The sequence below is a fragment of the Ipomoea nil genome, unplaced genomic scaffold (assembly GCF_001879475.1).
Source record: "Ipomoea nil cultivar Tokyo-kokei standard unplaced genomic scaffold, Asagao_1.1 scaffold3170, whole genome shotgun sequence".
Taxonomy (NCBI): domain Eukaryota; kingdom Viridiplantae; phylum Streptophyta; class Magnoliopsida; order Solanales; family Convolvulaceae; genus Ipomoea; species Ipomoea nil.
Genome location: NW_017619598.1, coordinates 2,434,960 through 2,453,928, shown reverse-complemented (window position 1 = coordinate 2,453,928; position 18,969 = coordinate 2,434,960). Strand labels below are relative to the sequence as shown.

Here is an 18,969-nt window from a genome sequence, read left to right as displayed (position 1 = left end):
TAGTTCTGCTTGAAAAGTGATCTTGTTAAACTTCAGTGCTTATTATATTAAGGTTAAAAGTAAGGTTTAAATGTTTAATTCTAAAAGTATGATGAAGCAAATAACTAGGGATTTTAGCAAAACTAAAAGTTACTACTCGTACAGCCCAGGTTTCATAATTCATATACAGAAAATCAACTCAGTCAAAATCATAGCCAAAATCAAACTAAAGCTATATGCCTAGTAAAATACTAAAACATAGGGTAGACAAAATCATAGCCAAGAACACTCATAGCTTTCACATATGGAAAATTTAACAATACAATAAAGAAATTAGGAATTAGGGTTAAAAAAATTGAGGACTAACCTGGAGGGATGATGCAGCAACGGCGGCGGAGGTTGGAGGCGGCGACGACGGCGGAAGTTGCAGACGACGACGACGGCGGGAGTTGGAGACGGCGACGACGGCAGAGGTTGGAGGCGGCGACGGCACTGTCGGAGGCGAGGGCGGTATCTTCTGGACTTCGACACTGGGAGGCGACGGTGGTTTTGTGTGTTTGCGCTGAAGTGTTTTGGCAAAATTAGTTTTGTTTTGTGTTTTAATTCCTTCTTTGGCGCTTTAGTGTTAATATTCAAATGAAGTCAAAATTTACAAAGAGGGAATTATTTTATTTGAGAGGGAAGAAGATTTTTTACAAATTGTGCAAGTTTTGAAATTCAACATTTAAAGAATAACATATATATCTAATATATATTAAAGTCAAAATTATTTTAACTTTTATTTCTTTTAAAGAATAACATATATATCTAATATAATAAGCAAAATAACGAAAGTTTTATTTTTATTTTATACTAAATCTTCATTTTTTTACAAATTAAATAACTATATTGATGATTTATTATAGGGACCGGATCCACCATAAATCGGGTATATAGGTATATAACATGGGTAAGAAAATAGTAGCTTTATTACTCGGGACGCTAGGTCCAAAATAGTAGTTTTATATAAAATAATGTACTTTTGAAAAATGTACATTAAGTACATAAATAATGTACCCTTAGTATATTAAAAATGTATTTTGTTAGTTATGGTTCACACAATTGTGTGGACCATGGTCCATGCAATAATGATTGAGTACCAGGTATATAGGTACAGAACGGGGGACAAGAAAATATTAGCTTTATAGCTCGTGGTGATAGGTCCAAAATAGTACGTATAAAGCCCGAGGTACAAGCCTAGACTGGCGACCCAAATACAAAGATCACGTCCCATTTCCCTATAATGTAGATTCATAATTTCTATACAGTATATTTCTAATTTAAATACAGTTGTATAGATTAATAATTTCTATACAGTAAATTCATAATTTCTATACTACAGATTCATAATTTCTGTATTGTTGATTCATAATTTCTAAACTGTATAGTTATCAACACTTGGGAATATGAACATCGCAAATTATAAACATAAAGTTCAGTAATTGTGAATATAGATCAGAGTTATTCAATCATTATGAATATGCATTTCAATTCAAAAATTATGAATATATAGTTTGGTAATTATGAACATAGAGCTAATTAAAATCGCGGCAAAAGAAATGGGATATAGCTAACTGTACGGCATCGATCAACTACTCTTTCATATCCATTCTCAACGTGTCCCGGGCATGCTGGGAGGGTCGATTAACAACATATAGCTAACCTTGTTAGTCATTCGCTAGCCGGAAGGGTCGATTACCAACATAGCTAACCTTGTTAGTCATGCGCTAGTCGGAATGGTCGATTACTAACATATATATAGCTAACCTTGTCAGTCATGCGCTAGCCGGAAGTGTCGATTACCAACCCCGGCCCCTATCATACAACCCTTAACCCCTACACATCATCCCGCACCATTATGAACACCACCCCATATTGTTTTTTATACTTGATAATTATTATTATTTTTTTGAATTCATAGATTGGTCGTAATTGTAATATAATTGAAAATAAAACTTTAATAAATTTACTTTGAAATTCTGGTGAATAATTTTATATTTAAATATGAACGAAAATAGAACTATTAAATTAACTTTTGAATTGTATTCTTTCTCTGTTAAATTATAGGTAAAACATAAAGTGTAACACTTTAGTACACAAGAGTTGGTATGGCTTGGTGGATTTAGCTTTGTTTATTATGTTAAAGGTCTTAGGTTCTATCTTTTATGGTGGCATTCTTAACCTATTTTATGCAATCATTGTCTTGGTTCTCAAAGACAACACATAAGCAAACTGGTAATATACTAGATGTTGCACTTAAATACATAAGTGTTAGTGTGGCTTGGTGGGTTTAGCTTAGTTTATTATGTTAGAGATTAGAGATCTTAAGTTCTATTCTTCTTAGGGGGAATTCTTCGACTATTTTCTAAAATTGTGGTTTTGGTTTTCACAAACAACACAGAAGCAACTCAGTTATATACCAGATGTTGCACCTTTAGGCATAAGAGTTTGTGTTGCTTAGTTGGATAGATTGCTTACTTGTTAAGTTTGAGGTCATAAGTTCAATTCTTGTTGTTAACATCCTTGTTTTTATTTTATATACCTGTTAAATAATGATGCGCAAAGACAACGGTTATTTAAAACTGTTGCCTTTGTAGTGTTGTGTATTCAAATACGCTTAAAGACAACATACCAAAGACAACGGTTAAATAAAACCGTTGTCTTAAACAAATAAAGAACGCGCAACGACAACGGTTATATAAAACCGTTGTCGTTTTAGTGTTGTGTATTCGAGTGCGCTTAACGACAACACACCAACGACAACGGTTAAATAAAACTGTTGTCTTTTTAAAAAAAAAGAGCTCACAAAGACAACGGTTTTAAACAACCGTTGTCTTTCTAGTGTTGTGTATTCCAGTGCGCTTAAAGACAACACACCAACAACAACAGTTAAAAAAACCGTTGTCTTATTTAAAAAAAACGCACATAGACAACGGTTTTAAAAAACCGTTGTCGTTGTGGTGTTGTCTTTTCACAAAATGCACAAAGACAACACACTTATAACAACGGTTAAGTAAAAACCGTTGTCTTTGACAAAAGTGTTGCATCAAAGACAACGGTTTTGGACCAAACTGTTGTCTTTTATACAAAAGACAACACTTTTCTTAAAAACTGTTGTCTTTCTAGTGTTGTCTATGTGCATTTTTCTTGTAGTGTTAGATTATGTTTTAGTTGATGGGGGGATTGAGCATTTCGAAGTACTAGATGTGCCTATTTGAAACTTGCGCCTTATATATATTATATGTTCAACAATTACCATGCATAGTTTCTCCTCCTCTAAGTGCAAGAAACAAACTTCAATCCATTGTAACAAATGGTTGTAGCCCTCTGTTGAACAAGCAACCCCTAACATCTCCCAACACTTTCTAACTACCTCATACCCAACAAAAAGATGAAATGCAATCTCCAACTCCCAATGGCAGAGAACACAAACTTCCCCCACTACTACCCGCTTCTACTTGAATCTATCAAGGGTTGGAAGGTAAAGATTGCATAGGCTCCAAAACACTTCACTTTCAGAGGAATGTGAAACTTCCACATCTTAGCCCATCCCATTCAATCGTCCTGCTCTTCATCCCCCAACCAAATACGTATAATAGCTCCTAACTGTGTACACCCCTTCAAAATCAAACAACCAAAACCTCGCATCCAGCACATCAAGTAACGATAAAGGAAAAACCGCAATCACAACTCTATCCCTTTCATCAAAGATTACCCTAAGCACATCCATGTCCCACAATTTTGGCATCCCTCTCATTGATGAACTCACATCTACCGTTCCCAATCCATCTGGCTACTTCGATTGAATAAAAGGCTAGACAGTTTAGGGACCAAAGGATCTGCCCAGACCGAAATTGATTCCACATTACCCGCCTTCTACATACACCCCCCCGCCACAACCCCTTGCACCGCCATCACACTATGCCACACAAATGAGTGGTTACTCCCTAAATGTGTCTCTAGAATCGATGTACGCAGGTAATATTAAGCTTTAAGCACCTGAGAAACCAACGCGCCGAATTGAGTTTAAGTTTCCAATCTTGCTTCCCCAACATTGATTTGCTAAATTAACGTAATCTATAAAACGCTATACTCCCTACCTTTTTCCAGCCAACACAACTCTTCTCACGACGACCATCGAATGCCTTTCCCCTTCTCTCGACGAGTTCCCCACCAAAATCCATTCATAACCACTTTCACCTCCTAACATTGACCTAAATACCTAATAAGAGAAGAAAAATAGACACAGTATACTTAGGGATAGCCTGAATCACCGTATTAAGCTACACCTCCCTACTCGCCTTATACAAACATCCATTATTCCAACAACAGAGCCTAGCAAGAATCTTGTCCCCAATAAACTGCAAAATCTCCCTCTTATATCTCCCTACTAAAGATGGAAAATCCAGATACCGACCAACTCCCTCCCCTTGCTGCACCTCTAATACATCCGCTACAGCCTCCCTCCCATTGTCATCCACATTACTCTCAAAGAAAGCGACGACTTCTCTATGTTTTCCTCTTAACCCGATGCGCCCTCTCATAAAGCCATAACATTGCAACACATCCGCCACACCCTCTCCCTCACCATGCGTCACATGAAAAACCAAGAAATAATCATTAGCAAACAATAAATGTGATACCATTGGATCCCCCCTTACCATTGCCACCCCATGTAACCAACCATACATCTCCTACGTACAAAAAATAGGGTTTAAAACCTCAGCCACCAAAACAAATAGGTACGGTGATCGAGGATCGCATTGAGGCAATCCCCACAACGAACACACTGGCCCATACTCATACATACCCCTCAAAGAAGACATAATATGCATCATAAATACACATTTAAGGACCAAACTCACCCAATGCTTCGTAAAACTCAACCACAGCATCGCATGTTTTCAAACATTCCACTCTACCGAATCATATGCCTTACTCATGTCTAGTTTCATCGTAAAACCCTCCATACCCTAACACCTAGGCATTAGAAAATGGTGAGTTTCAAATGCTACCAGCATATTATCAATATTCTCCCTCGGTACAAATGCAATTTGAGCCTTTAAGATAAGCAACCCCCCCCCCCCCCCCCCCCCCACACACACACACAAAACACCTCCATTTGGTTTGCTTGCACTTTCACAATTTTTTTATATAGGATATTGCTCAAGGCGATAAGTCTCAGATCTATCATGGACTACGATCTCATCTTTTTTGAAATAAGCACAATATGTGTATGGTTAATGCTAGTTGGCAATTTCCAAGAAGCAAACATCCCTCAACAGAACTCCATGACATCATCTCCAACCATGTCTCAAAAATGTTGATAAAACCCTAGGCACATCTCGTCTGGTCCCAGAGATTTAAATGGAAACATAGAGAATAACACATCATTCACCTTCTCCTGTGCCAAAGGGAGAAGTAACTGCACATTCTGTTGCTCTATAACCTTACATTCCAAATAATCCAACCCATACCCCATCTCCGCCTAGTTAGAGGTAAATAGGAAAATAGTCGGTGAAAATACCCCACCATCAACTGTACTAATCCATCCTTATCCCGAACCTTACTCCCAACTTCATCCGAAAGCTAGTGGATAGCATTCCTACGCCTCCTGTTATTCACCGCTGTGTGGAAAAATTCAAATCTCCTTCCTTATTCCAAAATTTCTTAGCCCTTTGCCTCTAGACGATGATAGCCTATCTAACAACTACTTATACTCTACCCAAACACCACCATAGATGAAAATGATCACTTTTCGAGGCCTCATAATCGAGCAAGCAATAGCATTCCCAAACAATTCCAGCCAAGTTTCAATCACTAGAATAAGATCCAACGTCTCATAAACCCAATCCATAGTACCCCACCCCCTATGCCAAATGAATTGATACCCCTTAAAGGAAAAATCCACCAACCTACACTCTCGAACTACATCCCAAAACCCTTGAAGCATTTGAGGCTTATGCAGTGCCCTCCCTCGCTTCTCACTCCCCTCTAACAAATTGTTAAAATCTACTAAAACCACCCACCATAATGAACTCAACCCCACCAAATACTGCAAAAATTCTTAGACTCCATATGTCGACCCTGCTTAGAAAAACTATAGAAGCCCATAAGACACCACCATGGTTCCGTCCTAACCACTCAGATACGCACATTAACGTGATTACTATAATACCTCATAACTAAACCTCTACCTCCTCCTTCCAAAGCAAAGCCAAAATCCCACTTCGACCTGTACAACCAATTGTCATACATGACGCAGAACTCAGTTGGCACTTAATTAGATCCACATCACTCCTAGTGCAGAATATTTCCAATAGAAAACCCACCCCTTGATTCTTTAGTTTGATCAAGTCCAACAAAACTCGAATTGTTTGTGGATTGCCAATTAAGCCCATGACAATTTCATGCCATTACACTCATTGGGCTTGGCGGGTATGGAATCCAACACCCACCCTAATAACATATCAGAGTTCCCCTAACCTAACTCCTGAACACCATCAATATTCATAAAGGTAGAAGTACTAGCCTGCCTAGCATCATATTCAAGCCCACTATCCACAACTCTACATCTTTTCTGTTTGACCAAAACCATCCCATCCTTTGTAGAAGGCCCATAATGACTAAAACCCCTTTGACCCACGTGACCTGACTACCTCATCTCACTCACATTCAAGTGCATTAATCTTTCATCATTAAGCCCATCATTAACTCCCATAAAATCCCAACCGCTAAGTTCTTCCTCAACACCCCTCTCACCTTCCTCACCCACCCGAAATCATGTTAGATATATTAAATATAATATAATATATCTATAATATATATATATATATATATATATATATATATAATAAATATTTGAGAAGAGAGAGAGAGGGGGGAGAATTGAATTCACTTGATTGATGATTAAAAAGCTTTGTAAAGAAATTAACCATATTGCTAAACTAATGCTTCATGCCTTCATCCATACTCCACGTACTGGCTGCTACAACCCACGTACTGCGCATGCATGTATTTTTCCACATTTCCACCTTAATTGACTTGGTTTAATATTATAATAATAATGTTATTATAACATTGCCTCCTTTAAACCAAGTTGGATATATTGGTCATCCCAATTTCCTTCTTCAATTTAAGAAATGTCTCCGTCTTCAAGTTGGATATACTGACTTGTAATTCGTTCTGTAAACCCACTTTACTCCAATTGGCTTCTTCCTAGGAGGTAAATCTGTTAACTCCCAAGTACGACTCTTTTCAATGGCACGTATCTCCTCATCCATCGCCTTAAGCCAATGACTTTCTGTAGCAACCTCCTCAACGGATAAAGGGTCACAATCTGCAAAAAGAGCAAATTGAATAATCTCTTCATCCGACAAGTCATTATCATGACCCAAAGCATAATCCTGCAAGCGAGCTGGTAAGTGGCGCTCGCGCTGAGATCGTCGAACTGACGACTCTGGCTGCGAAGGAGACTGAACATTATCTGGAATCGATTGCTCATCAACAATATTTTCAACAACAAGAATAACAACTGAACTTTCATCTTTAGCTAACCAATCCCAGGCACCATATTCATCAAAAGTGACATCACGACTTATAACAACCTTTTTAGTTTCAGGATTGTATAGTTTATAAGCCTTTGAAGCGTCACTATAACCAATGAATTTGCACTTCTCACCTTTATCATCCAACTTCTTTCTCAATGGATCTGGCACATGTGCATATGCCAAACACCCAAAAACCTTAAGATTTCTTATAGAGGGTTTCTTCCTACTCCAAGCTTCCTCAGGTGTCTTATCACGGACACTCTTAGTTGGACACCTATTCAACACATAGACAGCACAAGCAACAGCTTCTGCCCAAAAAGGTTTAGGCAGATTCTTGGATTTCAACATGCACCTCACCATATCCATGATAGATCTATTCTTCCTCTCAGCCACTCCATTTTGTTGTGGAGTGTATCTAGCTGTCATCTGGTGTTGGATACCCTTCTTCTTCAGAAAATCATCACAGGCAATATATTCTGTACCTCTATCAGTTCTCAAGATTTTAATTTCATAACCACTTTGCTTTTCAACAAAAGCCTTAAATTGTTTGAAAACATCACATGCTTCAGACTTTTGCTTCAGAAAAGTAAACCCATGTTTTTCTACTGAAATCATCAATGAAAGTAATAAAGTACTTATAACCTCCATGTGAGGGAACCTCTAACGAACACAGGTCTGAGTGAACAATCTCCAACTGTTTTGTAGCTATCTTTGACTTGCCCACGGGAAAGGGATCTCTATGCTTCTTCCCAATCACACAAATCTCACAGATACGATCAGGGACATTCACAACAGGTAAATCAGAAACAAGTTCCTTTCTCGCAAGATAGTTTAATCCAGAGAAATGAAAATGCCCAAACCGCATATGCCATAACCAATTATCATCGCAAACTTCAGAATTAAAGCAAGCAAGGAGAGTATGTTTAATTTTCAAAGGAAATAGTCGATTTTGGGACATATTTACCTTTGCAATCAAGACTCCCTTAGCATCTGCAATGGTACAACACCCCTGAGTAATATTTATCTTATATCCTTTTTCTGACAACTGACCCATACTCAACAAATTTTGGTGTAGTTCAGGAACATAGAACACATCGGATATAAAATTGTGAGTACCATCCTTCAACTGAATAGAGATTTTACCTTTTTCCAAAATTGGCACCTTTGACTTATTGCCAAATGTCACTTCAGACCGGACTGATTCATCCAGTTCAGAAAACAATTCTTTCTTTCCACACATATGGTTACTACACCCAGTATCCAAGAACCATATGTTCTTATCTGCAGAAAAACTATCACTGGCCAAAAGTAAGGTTTCAGAATTCTCACCAAACTTTTCAGCAGTATTTTCAGCAATGTTTGCTTGATTTCCACGATAGTTGTCCTCATTATACCAACAATCTGCAATCTTATGCCCATACTTGCCACAATTGTAGCAATGAAATGGAAATTTACCTTGTTTGGTATTACCTCCACCTCTTCCTTGGTTGGAGTTACCATGTCCTCCTCCTTGGTTAAAGTTACCACGGCCTCTTCCACTAGAACCTCCTCTTCCTCTTCCACGACTTCTACCATATCCTCTACCTCTTTCATTAGTGCCAATCACATTAAGGGTGACTTGATTCTTCAAAGCTTCTTCAGCTAGTGGTTCCGATTTTGATGCAATCTTGTCAATATGACTTTCTACCATACCTTTCAGCTCTGCAATTGATAAGAGCTCAGTTTTGTGTGACTCTGTGATCGAAGTCACCACATGGTCATACTTCATCGGCATAGTTCATAGAACTTTTTCAACCACTGCACCATCTTCAATTGTATCTCCGTATAACCTCATCTTATTCACCATATCAATAAGACGAGTGAAATACGCATCTACTGTTTCTGTAGAGGTCATCTCACAATTTTTGTACAACCTTCTCAACGACTGTAACTTAGATTTCTGTGCCCAATCGACTCCTTTGTTTGACACCTTTAAGATATCCCAAGCTTGCTTTGCTGTTTGAGCACGAGCTAATTCACCAAAAATGGAGTAGTGAACACCTTGGTGAATCTGTCCCAAGGCCAATTGATCTCGTCGGATAGCGGCTGCGTCAGCTCCTTCGGGTAGACCGGGATCAACAAAGCTCCAAAGATTTTGAGCTTTCAAATGTGTGGACATCATAATTTGGCAATAATTGTAATCGAGTTTCCCGTCCAATTTGGGACCCGACCATACAATATTGAAATTTGCAGCCATATTTTACTATGAACAATATCTCGGGGTTGAAAGGTTGACTGGCTCTGATACCAAATGTTAGATATATTAAATATAATATAATATATCTATAATATATATTTGAGAAGAGAGAGAGAGGGGGGGGGGGGGGGGAATTGAATTCACTTGATTGATGATTAAAAAGCTTTGTAATGAACATATTTATACTAAAAGAAATTAACCATATTGCTAAACTAATGCTTCATGCCTTCATCCATACTCCACGTACTGGCTGCTACAACCCACATACTGCGCATGCATGTATTTTGCCACATTTCCACCTTAATTGACTTGGTTTAATATTATAATAATATTATTATTATAACAAACCATAATGATCACTCCTCGAAAATCCCCGTTTTACGCTCGTCCTCCCCTTTAGTGAGGATGGCTAATGAATCTCAGTGCTGTACTATGTTTACTTCTAATTGGGTTACGCATCTTATAAGTCAAGCACACTTAACCATAGAGTTCTTTGGTGAACATGTTGCCACATGTGGATACTAACCGTTTAACCACATCCCTCTATGGTAAGCCAGAACGCCACATCTCGAATCAAGTATGGGCTGAACTCGGTCGACCTGGCATATGCCTAACAATCCGCCTCCTAGAAACTACCACAACATTTGATCATAGAGCCCAGTTGTGCAGCATACCATTGTGCAGCATGCCTAGGCCAACACATATCGCAACCTTTGATCAAAAATACCAGTTGCACAGCATGTCTGACATAGTCGATCATTAGCCTCCACGTCAATTATCCACCTCCCGGGACTAGACTTGGCTCATCCCATCCGAGACTGGACTAAGTTTTCACCTCACCATTGATACGAACCCGTGACTTCAGCTTTGATACCAATTAAAGGATCTAAGCGCTAGACTATATGCTTACTTCCCAATGGCCACCCATTCGGTAAGTCAAGCACGCTTAATCACGAAGTTATTTAGTTATCAGGTTGTCATATCCTTCTTAAAACCAATTGCTGATAAATAGGTTGATGTTAACCATTTAACCACACCCCTTCATACTAAGCCACAATTACATGTCTTGAATCGAATAGGGGCTAAACTCGGCCGACCCCCAACAATGGCAATTTTTCCCATCCCCGATCCCCACCCTAACCTGATAGGGATAGGGATGGGAATGTTTTGGGGGAACTAGGACCACGGTCTAAAAATGACGTCGTTTTGCTTAATTTAATTTTTTCACGCGCCCAGCTGCAACATTCATTTTTTATAACTCATAATGTACATTATTCTAAAACATAATGTATATTATTCTAAAGCATAATGTACATTATTTTAAAATGCAATGTATATTATATTACCCAGATGTTTCATTATTCTAACATATAGTTTACATTATTCTAATACAAATGTACATTATTCTAACTCATAATGTACATTATTTTTACTCATAATATCCATGACGATGTTTTGGACTGTGATCCACATAGCTTTATAATTTGCAGTCCCGACCATGTTCCAGTCTGCCTTTACCCAACTTTGGGCTGTTCTAATCTCATTTAGATCGTAATAACATGTTGAGATGTAGATGCCATTAATAATATTTGATATTTTATTTTTACCAATTGCTTATTTGTTCCCCTTGCAGGAAAAACTAATAAGTCGTCGTCAAAAGTGAAGTTGATACTAATAACAGGTGAATATTTTCTTTTAACAATATTTTAGAAGATAGTTTTTTATTAGTTGTTAGCATTCTGTCATTTATTTTAGTATTTATAAGTATAGATCAAACTTTAAAAAAAAAATACTACACAAGATTTACTTTTAAAAAAGAGATAGATATAACTAATTACTTTTTAATAGAAGTGTTAAATTACATAAAATTAAGTCAAATTATTATCTTTGAACACACGAACAAACACAAACTTTACACACACATATAAACTATAAACTCATCTGCCAAAGGCCTTGTAGTCGAGTGTGGCTTCTCAAATGAGAGGTCTCAGGTTCTTCACGTTCGATCTTCAGTGTGGGGGCATTATATTGACTATTTGTGTTTCAATAGGTTGATAAAGTATATATGAACAGATACTATATTGTAATAGACTAATAGAGTAAGTAACATTTAAAAAATTATAAACTCATCTTGAACAGCGATATGAGAATGACCAATAGATCTAGACCAAAGTAATCTGGAAAAAAAAAGCAGTGACAAAATTATTAAATATTTCAAACTTTAAAGTTCATTGATCAACAGTACAAAGTGCATTGAACAATAATATGATATGCACCTACTGTCCTACTTATATGTGAAGTGCAACATCTTTAATTCAATTTTACATGTCATCTTATGTATTTTGCAGTTGTGTGCTATGCATTTCAAAATTTGAAATTTTTGTAAAAAGACCACTGCATTTATTTTTTTCGGATTGTCTTACTTTCACAGTTGAAAATTATGAAATTTCTGACCACCCGAAAATTATCTTAAATCAAGTTGGAAGCCTTGTTCCGATTTGGTATTTGCAAAAACCTTTGTCGCTATTCCCGACGACCGACAAGGTGGTCGGAAATAGCATCCAATGGGTAAAGTGGCCGGAAAAATCGACAAGGCGAAAATTCCTAACTCAATTTAAAAAATTTAAATTGCCGAATTTTTTTCGACCACCTTTATTTTGTTGTCAGTATTTCCGACCACTAAGTAAAGGTACTTAGTGGTCGGAATTCTGACCTATTTCCCTTTGACAAAAAATTGAAAAATGTCACCTTTACGGTCATTTTTTAAGTGGTCGAAAAATCAAAAATTTCTAGCAGTATTTAGAGTTGTCTCCATCAAAGATCAATTTGCAGATTCTATATATGAGTGGGTTCTCACAAGATCCATTCATATATATATATATATATATATATATATATATATATATATATATATATATATATATATATATAATTCAGTTCTCGTGCGGTTGAGTGTGTTACGTGCGGTTGTGCGGTTAAATCTGAGCCATTGATCTTGCTTAATTCAACGTCCAAGATTAACAAAATTTTAAAAAAATGCGGTTGCAATTTGGTAATTTTTACATCTAGATCAAATTTAAGGTTAATGGTTTTTGTGCTTAATGTGAGTAGTTGTTAAAACTTAAGGTGCGTGGTTTTTGTGCTTAAGGTGCTTTGTGTGCTTAGTGTGAGTAGTTGAAACTTAAGATGCGTGGTTTTTGTGCTTAAGATTCGTGATTTTTGTGCTTAAGGTGCATGGTTTGTGTACTTAATGTGAGTAGTTGTTGAAACTTAAGGTGCGTCAACCTGAAGCCTAAGCTGCGTTGTTTTCTTCTTAAGGTGGGTGATTTGTATGCTTAATGTGCGTGAGTTATTGAAACTTAAGGTGCGCCATTTTAAAACCTTAGGTGCGTGATTTGTGTTTTTAAGGTGTGTGATTTGTGTACTGAAGGTGTGCTATTTTCAGGCTTAGTTAAGTTGCTTGGTTCCTTCTAGATGCGCGTTTTTTTTTTTTGTAAAAATTTTCATTGATTTGAGCCACCTAGATCAACGACTTAGATTAAACTGGACGTCCGCACCTGAGCAAATTATCACAACTGAACCCCTCCCTATATATATGTGTGTGTATGTGTGTGTTCAAGTGATAATAATTAATGTTTCACGCATAAAATGTGAAAAAAACTATTCCGTTTATTTGAGTTGATCAACATTTGAAAAATAAGAAGAAAAACTACGGAGCAATTTCATATACGCGTCGTATGCAGCCCGGACATTACAATCGTGCCAAATTGACATTGTATTTTCTTTCAAATGGTTTTTAAATTGTTAGAGCAAGTCAAAACTGATTTTATTGCATGTGATCAAATTATTTCTATCATTGTTAAACATCTTCATTATTCTTGCCCATAAAAGACAAAATTCTCTCGCTCCTAAAGTCCCCACACATTGACCCGTATCACCCGATAAAATAGTGGGAGAGATAAATCATGGTGACTCAACAACTCATTAGGTAAGAGGAGCGGTGTTTGGTGCTTGTATGGAGCCCGCCACATTGAATATAATTAACTCTCAAGTTGTGCTGTCGGGAACATCTTCACTATTCTTAATAATGCTGCTTATCTTTACCTAATTGAAACCTTGACTAACTGTTTACTTGAATACAGTTTTGTGTAGCCTTGCATTGGTGATTTTTATGAGTTCAGTTCTCGTATTTGCTCGTCGCCATTACAATACTTCTAAAGTTGGTGGTTTCTCAAGCTTCTTTTCAAAACAAGATATAGAAAGGAGCAGTAAATACTTGGGAGTTCCTATTTTTTCTTTCTCTGAACTTCAAAAAGTCACGAATAATTTTGATCCATCAAAAGAACTTGGAGAGGGAGGATTTGGAACTGTTTATCGAGGTAAGAAATCTTCTAGTTAAAAGTGACATTTTGTATAGTTCGTAATTTATTTAAATCGTTAACATTTCATTGCAAAGCACACATCTTACATTACAATATGACTACATTAATTTTTAAATCACTCAAAGTTAAATATTAATTAACTGCCAACTACCATGTAGTGTGATGACATCTTGGTTACCATTCTAAATGTGTGATCATAGGTTTGAACTTACTTTGTAAAGAATCATACCTACAAATTAGTTAGCTTATTAGATACTAACTTTTCAGCTTTTAGCTTGTATAGAACAGTTACTACTTTGTAAAGGATCATATCTAGAAATTAGTTAGCTTATTAGATACAAACTTTGTAGCTGGGCATGCCAAACAGAGCCTTAGTGTAACGTTTCAAAATAAACTATTACTTTATGTTCTCCATGATGGTTTATTAAATAGAGTTTATAACTTATTTCTAATTTAAAATGAGTTATATAAACTCTCCAAATAGAGCATATAGTTCATCTAAAAGATGAATCTCTTCTTTAACCTCTCTATTAAAAAGTTTTCAGTTATGAGATTATGAATTTTCTGTTATGCGATTATGAATTTTATGTTATGCGATTATGAATTTTTTGTTATGCGATTATGAATTTTCTGTTATGAGATTATGAATTTTATGAAAATTCATAATCTCATAATAGAAAATTCATAATTTGATCAACGCGCGCCGTTAACTCCACATCCGCGATTTTTTTTTTTTTTTTTTTTTTTGCCTAAAAACGACGTCGTTTGGCCTTGTGTTCACCATTCTCGGTGAACACGTTTCCAGGGTATAATTTGCCATAAGCCACCTGCTAATTATTGTATGGACCATGGTCTACACAATTGTGTGGGTCATAAATAAAAAGTACATTTTTAATATATTAATGGTACATTATTTATGTACGTAAGATACATTTTTTGAAAATATATATATTTAATATATTAAGAGTACATTATTTTATATAATGTACCTTCAGTACAAAAATGATGTACTTTTAATATATTAAAAATGTACCTGATATTGATGGTGTTGGTAATAATTAATTTCATGATTTCTTACCTAAGAATCATACTCTACCTATCTACTCGTACACCTCTTTTGGGGATTATTTTGTCTTCTATTGAATAAGTTAAGCAAATAATCTATATCCTAGATAAAAGTCTAAACACTAACGCTATCAATCAACAGGCAAACTCCGAGATGGGAGAGAAGTAGCTGTGAAGCGTTTATACGAGCGAAATTGCAAGAGAATGGAACAGTTTGTAAATGAAATAGAAATTCTCACTCGGCTAAGGCACCGCAATCTTGTAACTCTCTACGGTTGCTCCTCCAGAAACAGCCGTAGCCTCCTCCTCGTCTACGAATACATCCCCAACGGAACACTCGCGGATCATTTGCACGGCGAAAGAGCAAAACACAAATCACTCACATGGCCTATTCGCATCAACATCGCCATCGAAACCGCCAACGCTTTGGCTTACCTCCACGCCTCGGACATAATCCACCGCGATGTCAAGACTGCCAACATTCTCCTCGACTGCAACTTCGCTGTCAAAGTTGCAGATTTCGGGCTTTCGAGACTCTTCCCAATTGATGTCACTCATGTCTCCACTATGCCCCAAGGGACGCCCGGGTACTTTGATCCCGAGTACTATGACTGCTATAAGTTAACAGATAAGAGTGACGTTTATAGTTTTGGTGTTGTCCTTGTGGAGCTCATATCGTCCATGCCCGCGGTGGATATGGACCGGGATTCACATGAGATCAACTTGGCAAACTTTGCGTTGAACAGGATACAAGCAACCGCATTTGATGCTTTGATTGATCCATCTTTGGGGTTCGGAACAGATCCCGAGGTTACGAGGATGACAACTTTGATGGCAGAGTTGGCATTTCGATGCTTGCAACCCAGAAAGGATATGAGGCCTACTATGTATGATGTCCTTGAGAGTTTGTTGGATATTCAAGGAGGCGAAAGTGGATTTGCAAAATGCCCTCCTTCACGAGAACTAGAAGAGGTTTTGATGAAGAAGAACAAATTTGCGACTTCACCGAATTCTGTGATTGAAAAGTGGATTTGCAGCACTAGTACAACTAGAAACAGTGTGTGAAAATAATTCGTTACAGTTTTTAAATATGTTTTATTTATAAGTTTCTAGAAAGGATGAATAGACTGTTTTAGAACTTTTTAAAAGTGTGTGCAAGTTTGGTTAAGGCTTGACAAGTTAATTTCTTAACAATACACCTAAGGCTGTTTGGTTCACGGAATGTTAGATTATCTCTTAGAGATTATTAGATTGTTGTGGTATGTAATATAATGTTAGATATATTAAATATAATATATTTAATATAATATATATTAAATATAATATAATATATCTATAATATATATTAAATATAATATGTATATATATTATATTTATATATATTGAGGAGAGAGAGAGAGATGGGAATACATAACTTGATTGATAATAAAAGCTTGAATACAAAGACTATTTATACTAGATAAGATAACTCAAATGCTAAAATTAAGGAATTAATGCTCCATGTAAAGCTAACATCATGACCATGTATTGCACCTATAATTACTCCCATTATTTTTAACCAATTAACTAACTACTTGGTTTAATATTACTAATAATAATAATAATATTATTATTATTATTATAACATTGCCTCCTTTAAACCAAGTTGGATGTATTGGTCATCCCAATATCTCCTTCTTCAATTTAAGAAATGTCTCTGTCTTCAAGTTGGATATACTGACTTGTATTTCGTTCTGTAAACCCACTTTACTCCAATTGGCTTCTTCCCAAGAGGTAAATCTGTGAACTCCCAGGTACCATTCTTTTCAATGACACGTATGTCCTCATCCATCGCCTTAAGCCAATGAGTTTCTGTAGCAGCCTCCTCAAAAGTTAAAGGATCACAATCTGCAAAGAGAGCATCTGCAAAGAGAGCAAATTGAATAATCTCTTCATCAGACAGGTCATTATCATGACCCAAAACATAATCTTGCAAGCGAGCTGGTAAGTGGCGCTCGCGCTGAGATCGTCGAACTGACGATTCTGGCTGTGAAGGAGACTGGACATGATCTGGAATCGGTTGCTTATCAACAATATTTTCAACAACAGGAATAACAACTGAACTTTCATCTTTAGCTAACCAATCCCAAGCACCATATTCATCAAAAGTGACATCACGACTTATAACAACCTTTTTAGTTTCAGGATTGTATAGTTTATAAGCCTTTGAAGCGTCACTATAACCAATGAATATGCATTTCTCACCTTTATCATCCAACTTCTTTCTCAATGGATCTGGCACATGTGCATATGCCAAACATCCAAAAACCTTGAGATATTTGATAGAGGGTTTTCTCCCACTCCAAGCTTCTTCGGGTGTCTTATCACGGACACTTTTAGTTGGACACCTATTCAACACATAGACAGCACAAGCAACAGCTTCTGCCCAAAAAGGTTTAGGCAGATTCTTGGATTTCAACATGCACCTCACCATATCCATGATAGACCTATTCTTCCTCTCAGCCACTCCGTTTTGTTGTGGAGTGTATCTAGCTGTCATTTGGTGCTGAATACCCTTTTCTTTCAGAAAATTATCACAAGCAATATATTCTGTACCTCTATCAGTTCTCAAGATTTTAATCTCATAACCACTTTGCTTCTCAACAAAAGCCTTAAACTGTTTGAAAACATCACATGCTTCAGACTTTTGTTTCAGAAAGTAAATCCATGTTTTCCTACTGAAATCATCAATGAAAGTGATAAAGTACTTACAACATCCATGTGAGGGAACCTCCAACGAACACAGGTCTGAGTGAACAATCTCCAACTGTTTTGTAGCTCTCATTGACTTGCCCACGGGAAAGGGATCTCTATGCTTCTTCCCAATCACACAAATCTCACATATACGATCAGGGACATTCACAACAGGTAAATCAGAAACAAGTTCCTTTCTCGCAAGATAGTTTAACCCAGAGAAATGGAAATGCCCAAACCGCATATGCCATAACCAATTATCATCACAAACTTCAGAATTAAAGCAATCAAGGAGAGTATGCTTAATTTTCAAAGGAAATAGTCGATTTTGGGACATATTTACCTTTGCAATCAAAACTCCTTTAGCATCTTCAATGGTACAACACCCCTGAGCAATATGTATCTTATATCCTTTTTCTGACAATTGACCCAAACTCAACAAATTTTGGTGTAGTTCAGGAACATAGAACACATCGGATATAAAATTGTGAGTACCATCCTTCAACTGAATAGAGATTTTACCTTTTCCCAAAATTGGCACCTTTGACTTATTGCCAAACGTTACTTCAGACCGGACTGATTCATCTAGTTCGGAAAACAATTCTTTCTTCCCACACATATGGTTACTACACCCAGTATCCAAGAACCAAGTAACCATATGTTCTTATCAGCAGAAAAACTATCACTGGCCAAAAGTAAGGTTTCAGAATTCTCACCATACTTTTCAGCAGTATTTTTAGCAATGTTTGCTTGATTTCCACGATTGTTGTCTTCATTATACCATCAATCTGCAATCTTGTGCCCATACTTGCCACAATTGTAGCAATGAAATGGAAATTTACCTTGTTTGGTATTACCTCCACCTCTTCCTTGGTTGGAGTTACCACGTCCTCCTCCTTGGTTGAAGTTACCACGACTTCTTCCACTAGAACCTCCTCTTCCTCTTCCACGACCTCTACCAGATCCTCCACCTCTTTGATTAGTG

General features: G+C 36.8%; 1 protein-coding gene across 2 annotated transcripts in view; it reads left to right on the top strand.

Moving 5' to 3' along the window:
- Positions 1–17,696, top strand: part of LOC109167815 (LEAF RUST 10 DISEASE-RESISTANCE LOCUS RECEPTOR-LIKE PROTEIN KINASE-like 1.1) — a 30,814-nt gene extending 13,118 nt beyond the window's left edge. Inside the window, exons 3-6 of one of the 2 annotated variants that reach the window (XM_019316894.1) lie at positions 11,438–11,485; positions 13,947–14,183; positions 15,394–16,325; positions 17,685–17,696. In XM_019316894.1, coding sequence (XP_019172439.1) covers positions 11,438–11,485; positions 13,947–14,183; positions 15,394–16,316 — 1,208 coding nt within the window. In that variant the 3' untranslated portion in view covers positions 16,317–16,325; positions 17,685–17,696. Of the gene's footprint in view, positions 1–11,437; positions 11,486–13,946; positions 14,184–15,393; positions 16,374–17,684 lie in introns of those variants that run through there. The other variant, XM_019316893.1, reaches the window with a different exon arrangement.
- Positions 17,697–18,969: the final 1,273 nt, after the last annotated feature.